Genomic DNA, 21,553 nt, shown 5'->3' with positions numbered 1-21,553 from the left:
TATTTTCTTATTGATTTCTTTGTTTTTCTTTTTATTCTCATTTTTTTGTGTTTATTCTATTCTTTTAATTTCTTTCTATTCTATTTCTTTTTGATTTTTTTCAATACTTCTTAAAAATTGTATTTCTATCTTTTTTGATTTTCTCTAAATGGATTTCTGTTTTTGTCTGTTATTTCAGAATGTCTTACTGTTATTTCTTGAATTTATTCATGTAATTCCTTATTTTTCTTCTCTTTCAACTCTATCTTATATCTTCTCTGGTGTCTCATCCTCTTTTTATATCCTTTCTTTTCTTGAAAATGAGAAGTAATCTTCTCATAAATATTTTCTTATATATTCTGTGGTTTATATGAACTATTTCTTCTATTTCTTCACTCTCTATCATTATTTCTTTATATATCTTTCTCTTCTGTTAACTCTTCCTTAATATTTATTTCTAACTCTTGTTATAGTTCATCTTTCGATTTATCCTTATTTCAATCTTCTTGTCTCTTCCATTCCTTCACATTCTTTGATTCTTCTTCATTTAGAATTCCTTCTCTAATTCTTTCTCCAAATATTTCATTTCTTTCTTCTTATCATGTCTTCTCTTGTGTCTCATTCTTCATTATGACTATTGTTTCTTCACAACATAGTCATATAGCTAGCCCTCAATAATTCTTTTTGCTAAAATACTTATGTGGTGAAGTGTTTGGAAACTCAATGTTAATTATCAAAAACAAAATAGAAAATAAGAAAATAAATATAAAAAAGAGAATATTCTAAAACAATAAAAATAAGAAAAAAGAAAAGAAAAAAAATATAGTATCGAAATAATAAAATAATGAAATAATTAATTTCAAAGTATATTCTACTTCTATCTACAACTTACTCTTCTTACTGTATTTGTTTTTAATATGTGAAAATGATGACTAAAAGACAAAAGAGAATATGAAGCATAATTTTATTTTAGGGTTTGAAAAGAATAAATAACAATAGAATTCAAATAACTAAATAGAAAATAACAATGAAACAAACAAAATTGATTATACTCGGAAGTACAGGAAGTGGGAAAAGTGCACTTTGTAATTTCATTTTGAAGAAGGCTGTTTTCAACGAAAGCGATAATCCACAATCAGTGGCCAAAGAAACAAATGGAACATGTGGAGAAGGAGATAGACAAGATGTGTTTGTTATTGATACACCTGGATTACAAGATTCAGAAGGAAGAGAACGACAATATATGAATCAAATGGTTGAATATATCAAAGGACAAAAAGGACTTCAAGCAATAGTTATTGTTTTAGATATTAATCAAGATCGATTTGCACAACATATCAAAACAATGATTAAAATAATAAGGAATGTTTTTCCAATAACAGACTTTTGGAGACATGTTTGTATAGTATGGACTAAATGTTATTGTTATATTCCTAAAGAAGTTATTGAAGAAAAGAAGAGAAGTAAAGTAGGAAAATATCAAGAAGAACTAATGAAAGTTGTTAATGAAACAACAGGAACAACAGAAAATATAGAATTTCCAATGTATTTTGTTGATTCAAAAGGATTACAAGGATTTGATAATACACATTCAGAAGATGAAATTGTAAAGATGTTAACATGGGTAAGATCATTAACATCAATTAATGTAGAAGAAGTGAAAAAAGGAGATCCTGTTTATCAAAGTATTATTGAAGAAAAAGATAAACAAGAAAAAGTCATTAAACAAGAAAAAAATATCAAAACAATTGAAATTCAATATTTAAGAAGAAATAAAAGAATAACATATACAGGAGAAGTTAGTTATACAAATTGGGAAGTTGAAAATACAGAAATTAAAGAAATTATTCTTCCTAAAGAACCAATAGGAACAAGAAAAGAAACAAAGAATGAAGTAAAAGAAATAGGTAGAACACGTAATTACCAAGGTATTCGTGTCGGTGGAAGAAAATATGCAGTTTGTGGACCAAAAACGAGTATAAAACAACTTATCAACACCACCCTTCATAAAGAAGAAGAAACATTTGAAAGAACAATAACTGTGTTCAATGATGGAACAACAACAGAAGGACCATGGATTTCTATTTCTAAAAGACAATTTGATGAAATAATTTAAAATATAATTATAATCAATTATAACATCAATTCAATTTAATTATTAATAATTTATATCAATTTTCATGTTAAATGGATATAATACCAATAATCAAATAATAATAAACAATAATTAAATAACAAAGAATAAAATAATATTCAATTTCATCATATTTAATGATTTAATTTTTATTTATTTATTATTCTTATTTTGATAAAGATTCGAAGGTAGCACGTCAGAGACACCACACAGAACCCTAAAATATTTCCATCCTTCGATTCCCCCCAGTTATGGACTGGTTATGGCGTTGCGTTTGGTTAGAAAAACATCTTACCCGGTACTGCAAGAATAGAACTCTCTTTATTCTTTATAATGTTATTCTATATTGAATATATCAATAACGCTATGATCATGGCTTATCTCTTTTACCATCGAAGATCACTTAAAAGTTCTTTTTCTTGATAACACTCATGTATTCAACTCAAAACTGTCATTAATAAAATACCTGCATCCTGATAAATAAATAATACTACCATCACAGTAAGTAATCTTTATCATAATAAATAATTCTCCATAATAAGTATTAATAAACTATATCCAATTTGTCTTGGGTGGTGCATTATCTCACCAAACGCAAGTCATGACAAGACGATAACTAGTGACTCAAAATTTGAATATATTAGGATTAATTATGGTGTGTCTGATGTACACATTATGGCTATTTCAAATAAATAAAAATAAAATAAGAGAATGGAATAATGAACATCCAATAATAATTCATCATTCATAAATACAAATATTATAATACTTAATATAAATAAATTACTTATAAATGAAATTGATATTACAAACATTACCTCGAACTATTTCACTTACTTCTCATTCAACATCAATGAAATTATAAGATCAATTTTAATTATTACTTAATAATTTTTTAAACATTTTATAATTTGTTTCGTTCAAAATATTTTTTAAAATCAAGAAAAGAGATAAAAAGAACTTTCTACAACATAAAAGTGAAGTATTGAATAAATTATATTTAAAGTAAATTTATTATTACTATTTTATTTTTAGATATTAAACTTATAATTTAAACATGATAAAAGATCTACAGATAAATCATTATGGATAACCAACAACTTACACAAGAAATACTACTGATGAAAACAGAGATTGCTGTTCTAAAGAAAGAAGTTGAAGCTCTGAAAGAAGAAAAAGAGTTGGAGAAAATCAATAACCCAATCAAAGAAAATTTTGGACTCCTGGCAAGTAATGAAATAGAATGGAGCAAAAAAGTCAGACAAGAAATTTCAAACAAAGAATCAATAGAAGGGATGTTGAAAAAATACATTACGTTTGGTAACAAATCTAGCTTTAACCAATTTTCCAAACAAAAGTCTATCATAGGTACAATTGGATCAAGACCTTATATCGAACTATCAACTCCTTTTGAAAAAAATAAGAAATTTAGACTAGTTTGTCTTGATAAAAAAAAGCACCAAATAATTAGTACTCTTATTGAATACATTGAAGTTGAGGTTAAAGGAAAAAACCCAGTCATATCTATTGGTCTTATAGAAAATGAAAATGTTGATAGAAATGCCCATGTTGGATGGAATAAAGGAACAATAGGATTTCATTCTGATGATGGAAAATTATTTAATGAAGACGGAAATGGAGTAAGGTTTGACGAACCTTATAAAGAAGGAGATGTCATTGGATGTGGATATATTCATCAACTTAATTGTCCTTTTTACACAAGAAATGGGAAGTTAATAAAAGTCATTCCCATGAAACAAGAAATGAATTATTTTGGTATTGGATTGAGAGAGTATGAAACTGTAACTATTAACTCTGGTAAAACACCTTTTATGTTCGACTTAATTAACTTTAATGAAGAGTTGACAAACAAAACATCAAAATATTTTAACACTATTACATTAAGTTGTGACTTATTTATTTCTGTTATTACCGCAAGTATTTATTTTAGTCTCGAAGAAATCAAACAACAGGTTTGTAAAATAATCCAAGAAAGAGTTAAGCAAAGTATTAAACAAGAGGTTCAGACTGATTTTTTTATTTACGAAGAAAAATCTTGGAATAAATATTTTGAAACAAAGGATTTACTTTATCCAAACTTTTCAGAAAGAATACTATTTAACTCAGTAAGGCTTTGTTCACTATTAAAAGACATTGGCTCTAATAATCAAGAAATTTCTGTAAAATTAGTTTCATATCCAGAATATATGTTAAAAAAGAATTCCTCTTTAAAAGTACCAGAAAGGGTATATGTAAAAAAACCAGTTATTTTATTGTATGATGATACAATTAAAGAGAAAGAAGAGTTTTGTTGTCATTTAGAATTGAATGATGCAATAGATATTGGTGCTACTTATCCAAATCCAAGAATCATTAAAGAAGACAATACTAAGAAAGAGTATGAATGGAAAGGAACATATTGTAGTGATGGAGTATCAAATTGTGTAATTGAAATAAATAACAAACACTTTGACTATTTATTCTGGGAAGGTGTTTGTCTGAAGAAAGAAGAGTTCAAAGGAAAGGAAGTTGGCATAACATATGAAAATATTTCTAATGAATTAGAAGTGTTGTTAAAGAAATTGGGAATGAATGAGAGAGAAGTCAATGATTTCATTGTTTATTGGATTGCAAAATTAAATAAGAATTATTACAAAGTTACAATTTGTGATTCATCATATGATAATGAAATTGCACAACTGAAAATAAGTGGATTTAATCAAATTCATAGAATAGCATTAAAATTTGAAGAAGTTGAAAATATTAATAATCTCCCAACAATTGATAGTGTTGAAGAAAGACAAAGACCAACAGGAAAGTATGTCATTGAATGGGGAGGAATCATTGCTTAATCCTTTAATCTATTCATAAATTCAATTAAACTTTCATTTATTTGAGTTAAAATTGATATACAAAATTCATAATTAAAAAATAAAGAAATCAAGAAGTGTGTAAATGTATATTACATTTATTTATTTTTATTTAGATAAAATTTGAGTTATAAAGTATTGGTTTTCTTTATAGTCAATTCCAAAAAGCATTTGAAAAATACGAGAGTACCTCTCTTCAAAATTAGTTTTATTAACTTTTGTTTTTAAGGACAATGGAATTACAATACTATTAAATACATCTGAATTCATTAGATTTAATTGTTTGATTAATATAACTATCATATTAACATCATTTTTTTGTTGTAATTTTGGTAATAAGAAGAACCGTTTACAACTTATCATTCGAATGATACAAAGAATAAAATCAAATGTATTTTCATAATTAATAAAACAATAATTGAAAACATGACCTAACATTTCAAACAATTTTTGTTTCATTTCAAATAATTTATTATATGGTGTACTTTCAATGTAAATAATTCTTTCAAGAAGTTTATAACCAAAACTTCTTAAAAGGTGTTCTACAAATGAATTAAGTTCTTTTTTACGTATTATAATAGAGGTATTAATTAATTCAATAATATTAATTATTAATATTTCATTTAAGTCTTCATTTTCTAATTCTGTTTCAATTGTAAATTTTAGAATATTCATTATTTTAATAATTTCTTCTTTTTTAATTAATTTAATATTCATTTTTAAAATACAAATTGCTTCATTTTTAATATCAGAGTTATAATGAGTTAGTCCAATTAAACAATTTTGAAGAACAGTATTCATTTTAATATTTCTTTCTTTATTTTTTTTTCTTTCTTCTTTATTTGATTTTGTTGGAATTTGATTATTATTTATTCCAATTATATTAAGCATTGAACTGATATTCATTGAAATATTTTCATTAACTATTGGTCCTTCATTTAATTTATAAACACTTTCTATAAGAAGAGAAGGATATTTTTTTAAAATATTTTTAATTAAAATAAATAAATAATATATCCATTCATCATTATCTATCATTATTGGTAAATTTTGATTTACTTTATCTATTAATTGATTACACAATTCTTCACTTAATTCATTTGTTTCATTAATGAATATATTAATAATTTGTAATTCTTTAATATCACTCCAATTGTAATTACTTAAAATTTCAATAACTTCTTGAATTTCTATTTTATTTTTATTTTCTTGAACAATTTCTTTCATTTCTTGTATATTTTGATAGTCAAGAAGAATTGAAATGATTTGTTCAGAATTAATTTTTTTCTTTTCATAAAGTAATTCCTTTGCACTTCTTTTAAATTTACTTTTTATTATTTCTTCTATAATTTGGTCTTTTATTTCTTCAGTATTTTCTTTTCCTTTAGCAATGAGAATTTCAATAACTTTCTGTTCAATTTCTCTATTTAATTTACTATCTTCTTTGATTATTACATTATTTCCTTTTCTTCTATTTAACACACTAATTAATTTATCACTTCTTCTATTAAATTCAATAACCTCTTCAATAATTCTTCTTTCAATATCTTCCTGAAACAATAAGAGAGTTTCATTTCTTTCAAAAATAATAACTTCTATAGCACTAATTATTTGACTTGAAATAATTACTTGACTTTTAATTACTTCATCTCTCCAAGAAATTGCAACTAATTGATTTAATAATTCTCTTCCTTTATACCTAATGTCAGAGTCTTGTTTTTTTTCTTCAATTTTATCTTCTACTTTTTCGTTAATCCAATTAAGAATTGAATTACTAATACCTATCATATCATTTAATAAAGATTCTACTATTTCACTTTTATCATTTATATCTAATTGTGTTATTATTTCTGGGTTGGCTTTAACTCCAACTTCTTTTAATTGTTTAATTGTTTGTTTCATTGAATGTCCTAAAGATTTTATTAATTCAAAACAAAATTCTCCAACCTTTTTTGGTTCTAATTTCCATTTTTGAATAAACCATTTATTGATAATAATTTCTAATCGATGATAATTATTTAATGAAATATAATTAAAACCTTTTATAATAATATTTTTAATAATTTTCATGCACTCTATAACTTGTTCACTTCTTCCATTATTTCTAATGATTTCAAATTGAGAAACAATTCCTGGTATTATTTCTCCACTTTTTTGATTACTCAATGAATCAATTAATCGTTGAATAACTTTTGTAATTCTAAAAAATAATAAAAATGAAATTTTTTCAAATGACTGAAGAATTTCAAGTAATTTAGATAATATTAAAATTACAGTATTGTCTTTTTCTTTAAATAATTCAATAGGAAGTTCTTCTAAAATTTCAATTGGTAATTCAATTTGAGTTTCAATAGAAATTCCTTGTTTAAGAGTAATTCCTTTTAAAACATGAGCAACTTGTTCTACAATTTCATTCATCTTTTTGAATATTTTAAGTTCTTTTTTCTTTTTTTTTTTCAAAAAGAAAACTAATAAAAATTATAATCAATCCTCTTGCATTACTTTATTTTCTTTTATTTCTTCTTTCATTTCTTTTTCTTCTTGTAGACCTTGTGGTTCTGAATTTGAAATTTCTCCTACTTTAATTCCATACAATAAATATCCTCCATTAGAATCCATTAAAACATTTGGATGAGTTCTATTTGGTAATACTTGTATTGTTCGTGTAAATGGCTCAATGACATCTGCATAAACAATACATTTCTTTTTCCATAAATAGTCAAATAATCGAGCTAATTTATCAAGGTATTGACAATAAACAACAAGAGACCCTGATTTCTTTAATGAAGGGAATAATGTTTTAACAGTTTCAAATGGTTCAACATCAGTTACAATAATTAATGAATTTACTTGTGGAAGAACATCAACATTATATTTAAATGAAGTGTAATGTAATAACTTTTCTTGTACTGAATATTTCTGATAATCATCTGTTGAGTTCTCAGAAAAATGAGGTGCTAATACTGTGGCAAGACTGTATTGTTCTCCACTATATTTTACAGTATAAACTTTGACGTTTGGAGTTACAGCTCTCAGTACACTTCCAAGAATTAGTCCATTACAGTTTTCCATAATTCCAACACTTTCACGTAAATCAGAATGAAACATGATATAAGATAACATATCTTCTCTTACTCTTCCAGCCTTAAAATTTCCTTTTAAATTATAATAGTCACAAACATTAATTGGAGATGCTTCTAATATTTGAAATGTAGCAACGTGTTTTCCAATTTTCTTTTTAATATATTTTTCTTGACTAAATGCTGTTTTTCCTTCGTAAGTATCTGAATGAGATAATAATTCTTTAATAATTTCTTCACCACTTAATCCATTTTGTTTCATTTCAACAATCTGTTGATCAGTTAATTGTTGATTTGAATTTGAGTCTTGTAAGTTACGATTATCTTTTGTAATTGTTCCATCGTTAATACAAAATTCAGCAACCAATTCATCAGGTGATTTACCATCAACAAAAATATTGTCTTTAACTTCAACCCATTGTCCAAATGACTTTCCAATTAATGAATCGACTTGAACTTCTTTTTTAGCAAAACGTTTTTTAACTCCTTCTTTCACTTCAACAATCGTCATGATTTCATCCCTTTTTAATATGCAATAGTCACCAAGTTGAATAGTACATCTTAATGAAGTGGTGGTGCTCATTAATTCCTTTATTACAATAATTTTTTATTTTTCATTTATTTTTTAAAACCCTCTTTTTTTTTTCTTTAAATTATCTTTTTCACTTTATCAATCTTCTTTTCATTTTTATCGTTTCTCTCTCATAAATTATCTCATAATCAAATCATAATCATATCATTATCATCATTTCACTGAAACTCAATTGTCTTAGATTCAATACAGTATGAATTCTCTTTCAGATATCCAAAATGATGATCAAATAATAAAAAGAAAATGGACATCTGAACCAATATTATCCAAAAGGCCAGATATTAATAAACGACTATCCCCTCAAAAAAAGTTTAAACACTTTGATTCTGCAGAATATTTAATGGAAATGTATGAACAACAAAAACATAAAAGACAAGAATAAAACAAATTTATGAAAATTAATTTAAATTTTGTCAATACTCTAAAACATTTGTTTTAATGAGGTAAATAAAAAGAAAATAAAGACTTCAATCAATAGTTTATACAAGGAAGAAATAAATAAACAATAAGATAAATTAAACTGTAACATATTTTTATTTAACTAATAAATTTTGTTACTTTTAAAAATATATTAATATTTTTAAAGAGTAGAATAAAAGATATGTAAAAGAAGAAAAAATTAGTAATTTACTTACAACAGAATGTACCATCACTGCCATATAAAGAAAGAGTACTATAGTCTTTTTTAAGACAAAGAAATAAATAATAGTGTTTAAATCATGTCATTTAATAAAAACAAAATTCAATAAATATAATTTGTCTATGTACTTTATTGATTACAAACGATTTTTAATTTACAATTTATTTAAATCACCGAAAAGGAAAATATTTTAGAAAGTGCCACAAATAAAAACTGAAATCAGGATATTTCTAATTAAAAAGTGACAGTTCCATAATTATAGTAATTAAATGATAATAAAATGATAATGAATCTAATGAACTTCATAATAAATAAATTTTAAGTTCACTTCCATCTAAATATAAATTGCTTTGAAGATCTTATTATTATTATTCATTAAATGTCAATTTCCATCTCATTACCTATTCTAGACAAACTCCTTAATGACCAATTTGGTACATTACAACAAATTACTACATTAACACCACAAGAAATGGCAGTACATAAAGCTCTTATCTCAGGAGGTGATCAATGTTATAAGATTATTCAATACTATTCATTAAAATGTGTTCTTATTGATAAGTCAGAAGCTGTTCCTAAAGTAAGTATTGTTAATGAACCAGAATTTAAAGTTACTGAAGGATCTATTTTAACTATCCATCAAAACCATCTTAATGCTTTAATTGCAGGGAACGGTAGAAACGATTTAATGTTTTATAAAATTGCTCTTGACCAATTAAGTCTTATTCTTTTCCCTGGAAGTTCTAAACAATTTAATGAAGCAGAAGCATCATTTACTAAAACTCTTAAAAACATTAATACTAAACTTCAACAAGTTGATGAAATTGCTAAAGAAATGGTAGAATTTAAGAAACAATTTGTAGAACTTGTTAACAAAGATTTTCCAGAAACTTTATTCCAAAAGATTGTTGTTTTTATTAAGAAATTGATGTCAAATGAATTTTTCCTTGATAGTCATTTTCATCAAATAGAAGAATTATTTATTAGTTTATTGGGATATCCAATTGACCAAATTAGATCTACTTGTTTAATACTATTAAATTGTTTATACGATGGTCATCTTCATCAATTTACTAAACCATTCTTTATTGAGAAAATTTTACAAGTTGGTGATACATTAACACTAACAAATACATTCAAACATCCATTGTTTGAACATACTCTTAAAAATAGTAAAGAGTTCATTGCAGAAGTTACTGTTCCTCAATTACCTTCACTTAACGTTGATTCTCCAGTTAAAAGAACAACATTTTATATGCCATTAAATATGAATATTGGAAATACAATTCAACCAGGAGAATATGATATTGTTATTGGTACTTTAGTTAATGATCAATTTGTTGAATGTCAATGTTCAGGAGGAGTTATTCAAAGTAGAACAATTGTTTTACCAAATAAAGCAAAGAGTCTTTCTATTTATGGTGTTTCAGAAATGGGATATAAACCAGAATTATTAACATCTGAATTAATGGAACAAATTGGTGCTAATACAGTTCATTTAATTAATATCAACGCATCTAAATCAAGGGTATTAGAAGATGATGCATTTGCTCATCAATTAATTGAACGAGTTCATGAATTTGATGTACCAGATATTAATATTATGGTTGACTTCCCAATGGAAATTTCAAGTTCAGTTTCAGAATCATCTCCATATAGAGCTTTTATGTGTAAAACAAATAACAATGAATTTGCAGGAAATGGAGATTCAGTTTTTATGAACTATCGATCTATTGCATGTTGGGAAAAGGCTGTTGAAGAAATTAAAACACTTGAAACAAAATGTAGAATAGATGCAGTTAGAATTACTTCAATTTGTGATTCGTTACTTCCAATTGCTGCAATGAATACAGAAACAGCAAAAGGAATAACTGGATGTGAAGTTGATTCTCAAACAATCTATGGAAATGACGCTATTACTATGGGATATCCAAATCCATTTTTAAGAAAATTAACACGTGATATTTGGTCAACTAATCCAGATTTCTTTTTATTTGTAGAAGCACCAGTTGAAGAATTAGTATCTTCTATTCAATCTACAGTCATTCCATTTATTGATGATCTTAATCCATTATGGTCACCTAATTTCAAGACAATGTTCCAATTAATTTGTAGTAATGATGAAATAAAAGAATTAGAAAATTCAAAGGCACCTTATTATCCAGATAAATATCCACAAGGAACTACTTTTGCATATCAATTCCAATCAATGCAACCATCTCTTATTCATTTTGTTTCATCACTTCCACTTATTCCATGTTTAACTCCATTAAATTCATATGACAAAAATCATATTGAATTAAATAAAAAACGTGCGTTAATTAGAGAACGAGCTGAACATTTAATGATTTTTGGTAAAATTAAAGTTATTTCAATGTATAATACAGATGGAACAAAATCTGATAGAACTATTGGAATTATGAGAGAACATTCTCATTCTGCAACTGCTGCTCTTGTAGCAATTAATACTATAAATAATTCAGTCACTGTTCATTTTGATCTTCATGAATTAAAATTAAAACATGAACAACCAGATGATGCAGTCTTTGAAGTTATTGATGTTGTTACTCATAAAAGAGAATTAATGAGTTATTCTGAACTTAAAAATGAACATATTCCAATTAAGCTTGGTCCATTTGATATTGCATGTTTCCAATTCTCATTATATAAACCACATACTAATGTTAGAGTTGCACTTGAACATCAAGAATGTTCCATTAGAAGATGTATACAATTACTTCAGTCAGGAGAATCTGCTGTTGGAAATAGTATTTTCGAAGAAATATTTACTGATTTAAAAGAAAATAAAGCTAAAGAACTTTCTAAATATCTTCAAACGTTACAAAAATCTTTAAAAGATGGAGCTGCTAAGAATGAACAAAATAAACTTGCAGATTTAGTTCAAGAATTATTTTATCAAATCAATATTATTGATGGTTTAAGAAATCGTAAAATTCCAATTATTGGAATAAATACTTTACAAACTGTTTCCAGAGAGTCTACTGTTGCAGGAGAAATTTGTAGAATTGCATTAGAAAAGAATAAATTAGGAACAATTGTTTTTGTTACACCAGAATTAGGAAGATTTTCTACTATTGGAGGAATTGGTGTTCTTATTAATGAATTAACAAAAACAATGGCAGAATTAGGGTGTGAAGTTGTTGTTATTTCACCATATTATAATATGAATAAAAAAGGTCAACAAGGTTATTTAAAGAATGAAGGAATTCAACAAATTGGAAGTGTTACTGTTGAAGTAGCACATGAACCTGTTAGTTGTGGTGTTCATTATGGAAGAGAAAATAATGTTGATTTATATTTCCTTCATAATTATGATAATTTCCCAATGGCTTATCCACCATTTAATGCAGAAAGACATTTAAGATCTGCAGTATTATTAGGTAAATCATCATTACAATTATTATGTGATAAAGGAATTCACCCATCATTAATTATTACTAATGATTGGTTTACAGGAATGGTTCCTGCTTATGCCAAATATGGGTTTGGAGATTATTTCAAAGAGTGTACTTTCTTCCATATAGTTCATAATTTAGAAAAAGGATATATTGGAGATTTATATCCAGACACGGATTTGTCTTATATTCATGAACTTCCTGGAGAATTAGTTAATAACCCAGGACCAACTGCTTTAAATATGTCAATGTGTGCATTAAAATGTAGTGATAATTGGGGAACAGTCAGTAAAAGTTATATGCAAGATGCTCTTAAAGGGTCACCATTATCATATCATTTAAGACAATTCCCACATCCATTTGCTTGTAGTAATGGTATTTCAGTTGTTCATAGAACAGAGACATTAAAGAAAATATCACCAACATTAGATCATTGGGACTGTAAAAGAAGATTACAACAAAAATATTTTAATAATGTTGATGATAGTATTCCATTATTTGGATTTGTTGGAAGAATTTGTGAACAAAAAGGTGTTTTCTTATTATTAGATGCAATTTGGTCATTAGTTAAAGAAACAAATGGAAAGTGTCAATTTATTATTGGAGGTATGGCACCAATGGATGATCCATATGCCGTTGCTTGTTCAATGAAAATGAAAGAAATGAGACAAACATTCCCACAATGTTTTTGGTGTGACCCAACTGCATTCTTTACTGATGGACCATTAATGAATATGGGATGTGATTTCACTTGTATGCCAAGTATGTTTGAACCAAGTGGATTAGTACAACAAGAATCATTCTTAGGTGGAACACCAGTTATTGCGTTCCAAACAGGAGGACTAAAAGATACTGTTTTTGAATATAATCCAATAGATAAAACAGGAAATGGATTTGTATTTCAAGGATTTGCACATGGAGATCTTGTTTTTGCAATTCAACGAGCAATTAAAATTTTCCAAAATCCTGAAGAATATAAGGTATTAAGAAATAATGCTGCTAAATCAGTTTTAGACTTAACAGATGTCGCAATTGCTTGGGGAACTGAATTTGGTAGATTAAAGAAAAAGGTATTTGTTTTTGAACTTTAAAAACAAAAAAGGGAGAAATTAAAAGGAATTTAAATTAAATTTTAGCAAATGAAGAATTTAATTAATAATTACATTTTATTTTAATATTTCTATCTCTTTTTATCTATATAACATTTTTATCAGTCATTACAAAGAATAATAAGCTTCAATGCTAAATCAAATATTGTTGCTGAATAACAAATTTTACCTACTGAATGTTTGTATGGTGAACAATTTAATAAAATATCTGATATTTCTCTTTGACAATGTAATTCAGAATTACTTATAATCCATGCAACATGTTGAAGTAATTCATCACCATCAGGAATAGAAGATAATAAACTAGGAATACTAGAAACAATTTCATCTACTTTTTTAAAAATGTCAGTTGGAATGAATAATAAATTTAATTCATTACACAAAGAAATTAATTGATTAAAATTACCATCCCATTGAGAATTTCCTTTATACTTTTCTTTAATAATTTTACAGTGTAAAAAATATGTTTGATAATCAAATGGTAAAGGGATGGTTTTATAATATAAACGTGGAAATGCTACTATTTCAATTAGTCTATCTAAAATATCACTACTACCAATAAACCCTATTTTATTATCTTTAATGATTCTTTTACGAATATTTCTTAATTCATTCATAATAGTTTTACTTTGAATTGGTTTTAATACTAATCGTTTTATATCTTCCCAATAAGGAGATCTATAATCCCAAAACCAATAATTAAAATGTTCGATTAAATCAGGAGAAAATATAAATTTTCGTTCATTTTTATCAATTTTAATTATAACATCAACTAATATTGTTTTTAATACTTTTGTACGAGGGTTTGTTAATGTTGAATATTTTGTGAGTACTTCGTAATAGTGTTGTTTTGCAGAATATAAATTCTTATTTAATTTCTATGATATAATTAATATATTTTAACATTTTTATTAATTGAATTAAATAAAAATACAAACATTCATAAATTCTTTACGTGGAATTTCTATTTCATCTTTTTTTAATAAACTAATTGGAGAAATAAAGAACTTTTTTATTTCGATAACAAAATATGATTTTTCTAACATAGAAATAACCACTGATAAGATTTCACAATGTTGTTTAATAATATTAAAATCATATGCCAATACATTTCTTTGAAATTTAAATCGTTTTAATTGTGTTATATAATAATTGTCACTAACTTGTTTCATTTCTCTTTGTTGAGCTATAAAATATGTTAAACTTTCTTTTTTCATTTGTTGATTAGTATCAAACATTTGTTCTTTAACTTTTTGATCAGCTTTAATAATTTGGTCCATTAATCTAACACAAATAACTTTTAATTTAACTAATTTTGTTAAATGTTTTTGTCTTGTACTTTCATCAAGTTTTATTTTTTTTGAAGTAATTGGAAGAAGTGGAGTAACTTTAGGAAACAAATGATCATTAGGGAATGTCTCCATTGTTTCTTCACCAATTTTTTCTTAGTTCTTTATTTTAAGCTAAGTCTCATGTTATTCTTCTTATTAATTTTAAATTCAGTGTAAAATAAATTCTCTTTAATGTTATTCTTAACAACAAAATTTTTATTATTTATTCCGTTATTAATAACAAAAAATTAGATTACAAATAAAAAATGTAGTTTTTATAAATCAAAAATAGATAAAAAAAAAACTCGATTAAGTATTTTTAATAATATAAATCAACAAAAATTCCAAAATTTTTGACAAGCTTCTTACCAATTTGGAGGTATTTTCAATTTATTCAAAGAGAATTCTTCTACTAAATAAAAATATTGCTATTATTCGTGAACGAAAAAATATCAAAAAAATATAATTTTAAATAATCACAAATCAATCAAGACTAATGAACATGGTTAACAACAATAAAAGAAGAAGATATCGGTTAACAAATAATTTATGTGATGCTTATGCATTTTTATTAGCTCTTTTATCAAAAAGTTGTTCAATTAAAGTGAGTAAACCAAGACATAAAACAATGATAACCCATGAATTTATAAAAATATCAGAAATAGTATTTGGTAATGGTGATGAAATTGATGTAGGTACTTTTGTTAAATTAAGAGAGGAAGAATTAGTAAATGACTTTGTAAAAAAAGGGTTACAAGAACAACGAGCTAAAAGAAGAATGCAAGACCAAAGAAGACTTGAATGTTTTCATTTAGTTATTGATATTCTTTCAGAAAAAAATATCTTTGTTTCTTGTGAGATTGAAGAAAATGCAGGTATTGATGGAAAAATAAATATTTTTCAAGATCAACAATTAGTTTATTCAAATGATTCAATTCAAAAATATGGTCCTTTTGTAACTGATTATATCCAAAATAAACTTGGAACAATGAAAACTGTATTATTCAATGTTGGTGAATTATATAGATTACTTAATTAATTTATTTATTTGTACCAAAAAATAATAAAAATAAAAATAAAAAACATTATCATTTAAAACAAACAACAATTTGATATTAAAAAAAATATTTTTACACCATTTGTGAATTTAAAAAATTTTGAATAATATTCAATGGTGGAATAATATATGGAATATGTTGTGAAATAGCCATTGCTTCAATAGTTTCTGTTAATGCTCTAAATTTTGTATAATTTATATTACCATTTAAAAATGATTCCATTTCTTTAAATGAAATTACATCTTTTAAAAAAATAGAAATAATAGGAACTCTAGGAGATTCTAATGGAATTTTTTTCATTGCATTTCTGTATCTACAAAGATTTCTTTGAATTGAAAATAAATCATAAATTTTACTATACATTAACTTTTTTCCTTTTTTTAATCCATCAAATTGTTCTTTACATGAAATTGATTGTTTTACAATAACTGAAAAAATAAGATGTCCCATATTTAAGTCATTTAAATCAATACAACATTGTGCAACTTTAATAAAATATTTAAAAGCATCTGTAGTAGTCATAATTTTAATAAATAAATCTTCTAATTTATTAAGTACTTTAATATACCTTTGAAAATATTCAGAGTTTTCACTATTTATTAAATCAATTAATGGTATTTTTTTAAATTCATTAACATCATAAACAACAAGTTGTTCAGCAATAATTTTATAATCAATATTCATAAAACTATCAATATCAATAAAATCAACTTTAGCATTTTCACTTTCAAAAATACTTAATGGATCCCCTGATTTAGTTCTAGTTAATTTAGGACGACTTTCTTCTTTAGGTGTTTCTGAAGAAGGATGAGAAGAAACAGAAAGTGCCTTCTTTTTTCGTGTTTGTTTTTTTTCAGTTTTCATAAATAAAGGTTTTGTAGAAATTGGGTTTTTAAATCCAGAAGTTTTATTTGATAATATTTCTTTAACATTTGTAATAAATGATGAAGAATAAATTGGTGAAGTAAAAAGTTGATTTATTTCTATTTTTTGTTCATTTGATAATATAAATATTTGATATTTTAAAAAAATTTCTATAACACTTTCAATTCTGGTTTGAACATTTTCTAAATATTTTTTAGGATATTTTTCTTCATTTTTAAATTGTTTTAAATATTCGTTATGAATTTGTTTAAATTGATTAATAATAAATTTTGGCTCACAGAGAATATTTCCAGTAAATGCAAATATATGAATAAATTCTGTTGAAGCATATGGATCAAATAGTTGTTGAAAGAATTTCTCAATTGTAATTTGAATAATATATCCATCGTCATCAAAAACTGGATCTCCTTCAACTGAAAAAATTTCTTCAATATTTGAAATAACATGAGAAACAAATATTTCACATTCAATAGGTAATGTTTTAGTTCGTTCAAATGTAAGAAATTGAAGTTTTTTTGGTTGTTCATTTGTTTCTTTTATTTTTCTTGCAAGACTTTCAAAAATAATTTTTCTATTTTTTTCCATTCTCCATATCGTCATTCTAATATCAGGTGAAAATACTTCATTTTCATTACTTATTAACACAAAATCATTTTCACTAAATAATTGTAATAATTTAGCATATTCAAATGAATCAGCGGTTAAATCAACTACTTTAAATACTATTTGGTTTGATGTTAGTCCTTCTGATTTCTATCTAGCAAACTGTTTGCTGATTTTTCAAATACATCTAAAAATTTACTTAATGATTTAGTAATATTTACTCTTTTACTTCTTTTTTTTAAAGCTGGTTGAGTATCAACTGTTGTAGAAGGTTTCATTTAAATAAATAAAGATGTTGTTTTTTTTATTTAAAAAAAGATGGGTTAAAAATTTTGAAAACGTCTGGTCGTTTTACGAATTCTTTTCTTTTTTCTTTCTATTTTTATTCTTTTCTTGTTTTTTTTTAGAAGTTTCTTTTTATTGATTCTCTAATGAAAAAAGTATTTTTTTTTCAATATTGAAGAAAAGAATGACAAAAAAATTTTTTTTAATAACATGGTTTATAATTTATTAGTAATCCCCTAAATGTTTTATACGTTCTCATAGAATTTATCTTGTTAATTTGGAATAACTCATACACCTTTTATTATGCACCCTTTGGTATTATCCTAGCTATGTTAAATAACAACGAGTTCAATAACAATAAAGACGATATGTTATTGGTTATGAGTAAGTTATTAGTTTCTTAAAAAAGTGATAATCCAAAAACAAAAATAAGTATTGTGTGTAAAAAAAAAATAACATTCAATAACAAAATTTAAGGACAGTATTTTTATAGATGAACTATTCATGAAAAATCAAAAAAAAAAAAATGGAACCAACAGATATTTTTAATAATTTTTATTTGAGAAAATCAGACAAAATTAAATAATTTCAATATTGTTCATTCAATTATTAAAAATAACTCCCTTCATCATCGATTTTTTTTTTGATGACACATAACTATTTGGCGCCAAATCAGATTATGTAGGTAGAATATTCCATATAGTAAAGAAAATAGAATGACTGTTAAATACAACAAGATAGTAGTTTTATTTGAAGTATATTTATGAGATTCTAGTGGTTGAACTAATAAAAAAGCTTAATGTCTTCAGAACCACTCCACAAAATTTCTGATTCACAACGTTTGGCTGAAAGATATCAAACAGTAAGAGATTATTTAGCATATCAACAAGCTGTACTAATAGCATTATTAAACAAAAAATATGATATTGTTATAGAAAGAGCAACAAAAAAATCAATAATAACAAGACAAGTTGTTAAAGTAATAAAAGTATCAACAGGAAAAACTCAAATTGATGTATTGGAAATTATAAATAAACGATGTAAAGCACTTATGGAAATAGATATTTTCAATGGTATTGTACATGAAACTGCATATCGTAGATTTATTACAAATAAGTCGATTGAAAATCATCATTTTTTAATTGACCTTTTAGAGAACGAAGGTTATTTCTTTAATTCATCTTATTCATCAGGAAAAAACAATTCCAAAAAAATGCAAACTATTTTACAAATTTTTAAAGATGGCATTTGTCTTCTTAATAAAGATGATATTACTAAAAAAGGAATAGGTCTTAGTAATTATTTATCTCAACAAACTACAAAAGAAAAGTCATTTTTAATTACTAAAAATGATCCTATTTTATCGTCTATGTTATAATTCATTTGTTTATTCTTTAATTTATTTAAAACCAAAATATCAATTAATCAAATTAACACTTTAAAAACTTTTAACTTTTTTTATCATGACATTTATTCTACTATCTTTAAATAAAAATTTTTAATTTAAATATTTGTAAATAGAATAACAATTTAAAATATAGATTAATATAAAAAGTACTATTCAAAAAAAAGAATAAATCAAATTCAAACAAAAAAAAATTCTAAAAATCAACATCAAAAAATAAAAAAAAAATAAAAAAGAACTGAAAAAAGGTTATAATATCAATGAAGATACTGTTAATAGTATTATTTTTAAGTTTTGTATTTGCAAGTATTCCAATTAATGCAACAAATACAATTCAAAATGAACTTGATGAAATGAGTTCTTTGTATAGAAAGAAAGTTCAAAATGTACAAGAAAGAATTGAAAAACAAGAAGCAAAATTAACAAAAATCAAAAAACAAATAAAGAAAGTATTAGAAGCATTAGATATTAGTGAAGCAAAAAGAAAGTCAAATGAAAAAACATTTTCACAATTAGTTTTTAGAAAAAACAAATCAGGGAATAATAAAGAAACATTAAAATATTTAAATATTCGTTTAAAACAAACAAGAAAAACAATTGCCTTAAGTAAACTTCAAGAAAAGAAATTAAAAATAAAAGAAAGATTACTAAAATTAAAAAAAAGAAATACAATAGAATATATTGATTATCTTCAAAAAAGAATTACTGCAGTTAGTAAAAAATATAGTACTCTTGTAGATAATTTAAATACTAAAAAAAATAATTATATTACTCTTTGGGATAAATATCAAAAACAAATTAATGAACAAAAAGAAATGAATGATACCATCAATCAACTAACTCAAAATATTCAAAAAAATACTAATTCAAAAGAAGTTAATGAACAAGTTAAATTAATTCAAGAAGTTAAAAATGCTTATAAACAAAGTGAAAATAAAAAATTGTTTTTAATTGAAAAACTTCATGACTTTATTCCTATTGAAAATAAAGAAATAGAAACTACTAGAAATACTATTCATTCTTTACTTAAAAAATATAAAAGTAAACTTTTAAAAAAACAAAATGAATTTAAAAAAGAAAAAAAAGTATTAAAACAATTAAAAACTGAATTGAAAAATGAAAAAAAGGAAACAGTTATTGATGAAGAAAGAATTAATGATTTAGTTAAAGAAATTGATAAAAGACAAAGAAGAGTATTAAAAATCCATAAAAAAATTATGGATATAAAAAAAATTATAAGTGAAAAACAAACAGAATTAAAAGATAAAATGATTACTTTTCAAAAAGAAAATGAAATTAAATTCAATGAACAACTTAGAAAAAGAATTGTATTTTCACAAGAAAAATGTCAAAGTATTGCAAGAGAAATAAGAAGTCTTAGGTCTTCAATTAAAAAAACTATTGATGATATTCAAAAAGAAACATTAAATAAAACAATTTCATTAAAATTAATTGAATATCATGAATGTACTGATGAAGTTATTAAATTCGAAAAAAGGTTAGATAGATTTATTCGTCAAAAACAAAATAGAATAAGAAGTGAAAAAGAAAATTTATTTAGAGAAAAATCTTATTTAAGAAGAAAATTAATTGAACTTGAAGGGTTGGCAGAAAAAAGAAAAATCTCTGGAAGAGGTGTTGTTAGTAAACAAGAAAAAAAATATATCATTAAAGCCTATGCTCAAATTCATTCAAAAATTGATGTTGTTAAACGTGAATTAGATTCTGTAATATTTGAAATTAGACAACTTCAACAAGAACAAGTTAATAAAATTAGTTCTATTGTTAATGATATTACTCAAAAAGAACAAAAAATGGATTTTGAAAATAAACAAATGAGAAAAAAAATTTTAGATTTTGGTGAAATGATTAAAGAAAAAACAATCGAATTAAAAACTTTACAAAAAAATGCTAAAAAAGTTGCTACTAAATTAAAATTAAAGAAAGAACAAATTGAACAAGCAGAAAAAGAAAGACAATCTAAATTAATTGCTGTTGATAAAGAAATTAAAAATGTTGAACTTCAATTAAATTCATTCACTAAAGTTGAAAGTCAATTAGACAAACTAAAATATCAGTCATTAGAAGCTCGTTTAAATACTTTAAGAAATGAAAAAAAAGGATTACTTGATGCTGCACCAAAGAAATAACTTAAAAAATTCAAGT

At 24.4% G+C, this 21,553-nt stretch overlaps 10 protein-coding genes across 10 annotated transcripts, besides 33 other annotated features; 6 read left to right on the top strand and 4 right to left on the bottom strand.

The window, feature by feature from the left end:
• Nucleotides 1-2: 2 nt before the first annotated feature.
• Nucleotides 3-101: a microsatellite.
• Nucleotides 5-175: a microsatellite.
• A 539-nt stretch (nucleotides 176-714) lies between these two features.
• Nucleotides 715-800: a microsatellite.
• Nucleotides 716-832: a microsatellite.
• Nucleotides 833-1,006: 174 nt separating this feature from the next.
• On the top strand, nucleotides 1,007-2,095 carry EDI_249490 (uncharacterized protein; the record flags this gene model as incomplete). Its single annotated transcript, XM_001734876.1, has 1 exon — nucleotides 1,007-2,095. The coding sequence occupies one exon, from the start codon at nucleotides 1,007-1,009 to the stop codon at nucleotides 2,093-2,095; it is 1,089 nt and encodes a 362-aa protein (XP_001734928.1).
• Nucleotides 2,085-2,286: a sequence feature (AT_rich).
• A 5-nt stretch (nucleotides 2,287-2,291) lies between these two features.
• Nucleotides 2,292-2,449: a repeat region.
• A 12-nt stretch (nucleotides 2,450-2,461) lies between these two features.
• Nucleotides 2,462-2,665: a repeat region.
• Nucleotides 2,592-2,783: a repeat region.
• A 16-nt stretch (nucleotides 2,784-2,799) lies between these two features.
• Nucleotides 2,800-2,820: a sequence feature (AT_rich).
• Nucleotides 2,821-2,860: 40 nt separating this feature from the next.
• Nucleotides 2,861-2,908: a sequence feature (AT_rich).
• Nucleotides 2,909-2,982: 74 nt separating this feature from the next.
• Nucleotides 2,983-3,026: a sequence feature (AT_rich).
• Nucleotides 3,027-3,101: 75 nt separating this feature from the next.
• Nucleotides 3,102-3,169: a sequence feature (AT_rich).
• A 29-nt stretch (nucleotides 3,170-3,198) lies between these two features.
• Nucleotides 3,199-4,965, top strand: EDI_249480 (uncharacterized protein; the record flags this gene model as incomplete). Its single annotated transcript, XM_001734875.1, has 2 exons — nucleotides 3,199-3,428; nucleotides 3,585-4,965. 2 exons carry the CDS (start codon nucleotides 3,199-3,201, stop codon nucleotides 4,963-4,965), a joined length of 1,611 nt encoding a protein of 536 aa, XP_001734927.1.
• A 106-nt stretch (nucleotides 4,966-5,071) lies between these two features.
• Nucleotides 5,072-5,108: a sequence feature (AT_rich).
• Nucleotides 5,092-7,401, bottom strand: EDI_249470 (uncharacterized protein; the record flags this gene model as incomplete). The annotated part of the gene is made up of 1 exon (XM_001734874.1): nucleotides 5,092-7,401. One exon carries the CDS (start codon nucleotides 7,399-7,401, stop codon nucleotides 5,092-5,094), a length of 2,310 nt encoding a protein of 769 aa, XP_001734926.1.
• Nucleotides 5,568-5,710: a sequence feature (AT_rich).
• Nucleotides 5,792-5,836: a microsatellite.
• Nucleotides 5,956-6,000: a sequence feature (AT_rich).
• Nucleotides 6,994-7,050: a sequence feature (AT_rich).
• A 66-nt stretch (nucleotides 7,402-7,467) lies between the features above and the next one.
• Nucleotides 7,468-8,646, bottom strand: EDI_249460 (uncharacterized protein; the record flags this gene model as incomplete). Its single annotated transcript, XM_001734873.1, has 1 exon — nucleotides 7,468-8,646. One exon carries the CDS (start codon nucleotides 8,644-8,646, stop codon nucleotides 7,468-7,470), a length of 1,179 nt encoding a protein of 392 aa, XP_001734925.1.
• Nucleotides 8,647-8,653: 7 nt separating this feature from the next.
• Nucleotides 8,654-8,694: a sequence feature (AT_rich).
• Nucleotides 8,695-9,032: 338 nt separating this feature from the next.
• Nucleotides 9,033-9,067: a sequence feature (AT_rich).
• Nucleotides 9,068-9,182: 115 nt separating this feature from the next.
• Nucleotides 9,183-9,240: a sequence feature (AT_rich).
• A 434-nt stretch (nucleotides 9,241-9,674) lies between these two features.
• Nucleotides 9,675-13,802, top strand: EDI_249450 (starch synthase, putative; the record flags this gene model as incomplete). The annotated part of the gene is made up of 1 exon (XM_001734872.1): nucleotides 9,675-13,802. The coding sequence occupies one exon, from the start codon at nucleotides 9,675-9,677 to the stop codon at nucleotides 13,800-13,802; it is 4,128 nt and encodes a 1,375-aa protein (XP_001734924.1).
• A 54-nt stretch (nucleotides 13,803-13,856) lies between these two features.
• Nucleotides 13,857-13,891: a sequence feature (AT_rich).
• Nucleotides 13,892-13,921: 30 nt separating this feature from the next.
• On the bottom strand, nucleotides 13,922-15,244 carry EDI_249440 (uncharacterized protein; the record flags this gene model as incomplete). The annotated part of the gene is made up of 2 exons (XM_001734871.1): nucleotides 13,922-14,698; nucleotides 14,759-15,244. The coding sequence occupies 2 exons, from the start codon at nucleotides 15,242-15,244 to the stop codon at nucleotides 13,922-13,924; spliced, it is 1,263 nt and encodes a 420-aa protein (XP_001734923.1).
• Nucleotides 14,677-14,753: a sequence feature (AT_rich).
• A 116-nt stretch (nucleotides 15,245-15,360) lies between the features above and the next one.
• Nucleotides 15,361-15,484: a sequence feature (AT_rich).
• A 111-nt stretch (nucleotides 15,485-15,595) lies between these two features.
• Nucleotides 15,596-15,628: a sequence feature (AT_rich).
• Nucleotides 15,629-15,647: 19 nt separating this feature from the next.
• On the top strand, nucleotides 15,648-16,190 carry EDI_249430 (uncharacterized protein; the record flags this gene model as incomplete). Its single annotated transcript, XM_001734870.1, has 1 exon — nucleotides 15,648-16,190. One exon carries the CDS (start codon nucleotides 15,648-15,650, stop codon nucleotides 16,188-16,190), a length of 543 nt encoding a protein of 180 aa, XP_001734922.1.
• A 23-nt stretch (nucleotides 16,191-16,213) lies between these two features.
• Nucleotides 16,214-16,233: a microsatellite.
• A 30-nt stretch (nucleotides 16,234-16,263) lies between these two features.
• Nucleotides 16,264-16,284: a sequence feature (AT_rich).
• Nucleotides 16,282-17,975, bottom strand: EDI_249420 (uncharacterized protein; the record flags this gene model as incomplete). The annotated part of the gene is made up of 2 exons (XM_001734869.1): nucleotides 16,282-17,804; nucleotides 17,861-17,975. 2 exons carry the CDS (start codon nucleotides 17,973-17,975, stop codon nucleotides 16,282-16,284), a joined length of 1,638 nt encoding a protein of 545 aa, XP_001734921.1.
• Nucleotides 17,211-17,243: a sequence feature (AT_rich).
• Nucleotides 17,976-18,055: 80 nt separating the features above from the next.
• Nucleotides 18,056-18,102: a microsatellite.
• Nucleotides 18,103-18,521: 419 nt separating this feature from the next.
• Nucleotides 18,522-18,543: a sequence feature (AT_rich).
• A 238-nt stretch (nucleotides 18,544-18,781) lies between these two features.
• On the top strand, nucleotides 18,782-19,360 carry EDI_249410 (uncharacterized protein; the record flags this gene model as incomplete). The annotated part of the gene is made up of 1 exon (XM_001734868.1): nucleotides 18,782-19,360. One exon carries the CDS (start codon nucleotides 18,782-18,784, stop codon nucleotides 19,358-19,360), a length of 579 nt encoding a protein of 192 aa, XP_001734920.1.
• Nucleotides 19,361-19,465: 105 nt separating this feature from the next.
• Nucleotides 19,466-19,495: a sequence feature (AT_rich).
• Nucleotides 19,496-19,497: 2 nt separating this feature from the next.
• Nucleotides 19,498-19,656: a microsatellite.
• On the top strand, nucleotides 19,648-21,537 carry EDI_249400 (cytoskeletal protein Sojo, putative; the record flags this gene model as incomplete). The annotated part of the gene is made up of 1 exon (XM_001734867.1): nucleotides 19,648-21,537. One exon carries the CDS (start codon nucleotides 19,648-19,650, stop codon nucleotides 21,535-21,537), a length of 1,890 nt encoding a protein of 629 aa, XP_001734919.1.
• Nucleotides 20,126-20,158: a sequence feature (AT_rich).
• Nucleotides 20,414-20,491: a sequence feature (AT_rich).
• Nucleotides 21,538-21,553: the final 16 nt, after the last annotated feature.

The sequence above is a fragment of the Entamoeba dispar genome, genomic scaffold, assembly GCF_000209125.1.
Source record: "Entamoeba dispar SAW760 scf_1105229458687 genomic scaffold, whole genome shotgun sequence".
Taxonomy (NCBI): Eukaryota; Evosea; order Mastigamoebida; family Endamoebidae; genus Entamoeba; species Entamoeba dispar.
This window is presented reverse-complemented; position numbering and strand designations above follow the sequence as displayed.